This window comes from Lactuca sativa, chromosome 6 (genome assembly GCF_002870075.4).
Source record: "Lactuca sativa cultivar Salinas chromosome 6, Lsat_Salinas_v11, whole genome shotgun sequence".
NCBI classification, from domain to species: domain Eukaryota; kingdom Viridiplantae; phylum Streptophyta; class Magnoliopsida; order Asterales; family Asteraceae; genus Lactuca; species Lactuca sativa.
Window position 1 is genome coordinate 78,234,581 of NC_056628.2, and position 2,941 is coordinate 78,237,521.

The window sequence follows — 2,941 nt, forward strand, 5'->3', positions numbered from 1 at the left end:
ATTGGTCATAATAAGGACCTAGCTTGGGTAAAGTGTAAGGCTTCACTTGGATACAAAACCTACTAAACTCATGAAGTTCATTCATATGGACTTCCTTTATGAATTACATATAAGGCATTCTTAAATCGGAGAATAATGCAGGAAAAATCTAATTCTATAGCAACTGACTTGTCTTTGCTAGTAGAAACTTACCATCTGATCTTTTTTTTTTTTTTTTTTTTTTTTTTTTTGCAAACTCATGATAGAACGATGCCACCAAGGAAAAGACCCAGACCTTCGGGCAGCACAGCACCACCACCTCCAACGCCACCTCTTCAGTTTGATCCCGCAATGTTCCAAGCTGCAGTAACAGCAGCCGTGGTGGCTGTAATGTGACAAATTGGTACAAATAGCACTGGTGGTGCTGGATCTGGAGCCACAAACTCTAACCACGAGGATAGTACAGGACGCACAAAGGAATGCACTTACAAGGACTTCACAAATGGAAAACCCGATTCCTTCGATGGAGGTGGGGGTGTCCTCGCACTAATTCAATGGTTCGAGAGAACCGAAGCAATCTTCGAGATTTGTGCTTGCCCCGAAGCGAGCAAAGTCCAGTACGCGACATTCACCTTCATCGGAAGAGCTCTCACTTAGTGGAATGGCAGAGTTAAGTCGCTTACGCTTGCAGTGGCTAACTCGTTAAGTTGGGAGGACTTAAAGAAGATGATGCTGAAGGAATATTGCTCAAGAGGTGAAGTGCAAAAGCTGGAGCAAGAACTGTGGAATCAGGCAATGACCCTGTAAATTGGCTTCCTGAAGCAGACAACCGCGATGTGCATCCAGACAAGTTTTTGAGAAAATCAGGAAATTTGACAGCAGCAGAGTTGCTATGAAAGAACAACCATCCCAAACTAGAGAGGTTACCAAGATATTTGGGTATCCCATCTAACATGTTGCCAGAGAGATCAAGATATATAAGGCTATTGCTGGTTAATGGGAACAACCAACGATACATGGATGAGGTGAGACTGTTGTTTCCGAGAGAAAGGTATTCAATAGATGAGGAATAAGAAGAGTTGAGAAATGAAGAAGAATATGGATACATGACCTGTGACAGCTCACATCCTGATAAACTTAAAACAGAGAGTTTTGGGAGACTCAGAATAACATCTACCCAATGATTTGTTTTGGCTAGTGAAATCCCATCCATGTGAAGTTCCTCCAAATGAGATAGATTAGACAACCACTCGAGGTTCTCAACTCTACACCTTCCAAAATTTGAAAGGAAAAGCCATTCCAAGTTGGTGAGGTTTCCGAACTCTAGAGGAATGGTTCCATAAAGAGAATTAAAAGAAAGGTCAAGGACCCCTAATTGAGTCAAGGAACTAATGATCGTGGGAATGGTTCCATGAAAAGAATTTCCGAAAAGATCAAGATAATTCAAGTAGGTTAAGTTAACCAATGCATGGCGAATCTCACCTACAAGACCACAGGACACAACTTCAAGCTCTGTGACATGACCACCTGTTTGGTTGTTGCACGTCACTCTACTCCATTCACAGCAGTTGTCTTGTTCAACTGTCCACGTAGAGAGGCAATCATAAGGGTCTTGAAGGAGACCTTTGAAATGAAGGAGACCATCTTTCTCCTTCTTAAAACACCTGTTCACAGCACCATTATCATCATCTCCTCCTCCCACTGCTGCCAATTGGTTAGCACTTGTAGTCTCCGGACATAACAAAAGAAGTGAGAATATTATAAAAACACAAGGATGCATGGTGTAAATGCAAATCTTAATTGGTGATTTTTTTTTTTTGTTTGTACTAATGAAAATTTGAAGATGCCCCATGCAGCTTTATATAGTGCTGCCAACTGTGAAAATGAAGGATTCAAGTGGATGGCCTTAAACTGCAGACCTATTTGTTGGTCATTTATTTAAAAATTAAGATAAAATATTACCCAGCCAAGTGAAATTACAATGCATAAAATATTAGTGTAAATTACACAAAAATAGAATGGTTCAAGTAAAGACAACAATTCTCGTGAGAACGCGTAGGAACAAAATTCTTTTTTTCCTCTTTTTTCATCAATATGGAAACATATTTTAAGGCTAAAAAATAATAAATTCTAGTGTTCTTTAATAAAGTAAAACAATATATAATAAAAAATCAACACCATTCATCAATGAATACAGTTTTAGAAAAATATATATATATTTTTTATTTTGGTATGGATGTTTAATTGTAAGGCCTAAAAAATAGAGATTTTCGTATATTTGTTAAAAATAAATAATTAACATTCGATCATATGTGAAAACAACATACTCATCAATGAAATAAAGTGCTATAAAACACTTCCTATATCAATATAAATGTCTATTTTTACGTCATAAAAAGATATTTTGGTATACTTGTTTTTTTTTTTTTTTAAAAAGATAAAAATAATTAAGCAAATTCATCAATGAAAACACCGTATTCGTCAATGAACAAACTGTTAATAAAGACTTTGTACATCAATTTGGTTATCTAATTGTATAATCTACAAATATATAAATTTGGGTATTTTTGTTTTTATTTTTTGAATATATATATATATATATATATATATATAGGGTTGTAAACGAACCAAACGAACACGAACAATGTCTTGTTTATGTTCGTTTGTTTAAGTTAGTCGAACAACAAACGAACACGAACGGATAAACGAACGAGATTTTCTTGTTCATGTTCGTTCGTTTAACAAATTACTTTGTTCATGTTCGTTCATTTATGTTCGTGAACATGCTAAATGAACATAAACGAACAAACATAAACGAACAAAGATAAAAAAACACACAATTGAATATATATGAACATAAACGAACATATAATATAACAATATAATAAAAAATAATTGAATATAGATGAATATAAATAAACTTAAACGAATGAACATAAACGAACGTAAATGAACATCATAA

General features: G+C 35.2%; 1 protein-coding gene across 1 annotated transcript; it reads right to left on the bottom strand.

The window, feature by feature from the left end:
* Positions 1 to 673: 673 nt before the first annotated feature.
* On the bottom strand, positions 674 to 1,759 carry LOC111903353 (receptor-like protein 6). Its single transcript, XM_023899132.1, has one exon. The coding sequence runs from the start codon at positions 1,757 to 1,759 to the stop codon at positions 674 to 676; it is 1,086 nt and encodes a 361-aa protein (XP_023754900.1).
* Between the last annotated feature and the right edge of the window lie 1,182 nt (positions 1,760 to 2,941).

Bases quoted from the DNA above. Each gene is read 5' to 3' on its own strand.
- LOC111903353 (XM_023899132.1), bottom strand. From the start codon at position 1,759: ATGCATCCTTGTGTTTTTATAATATTCTCACTTCTTTTGTTATGTCCG.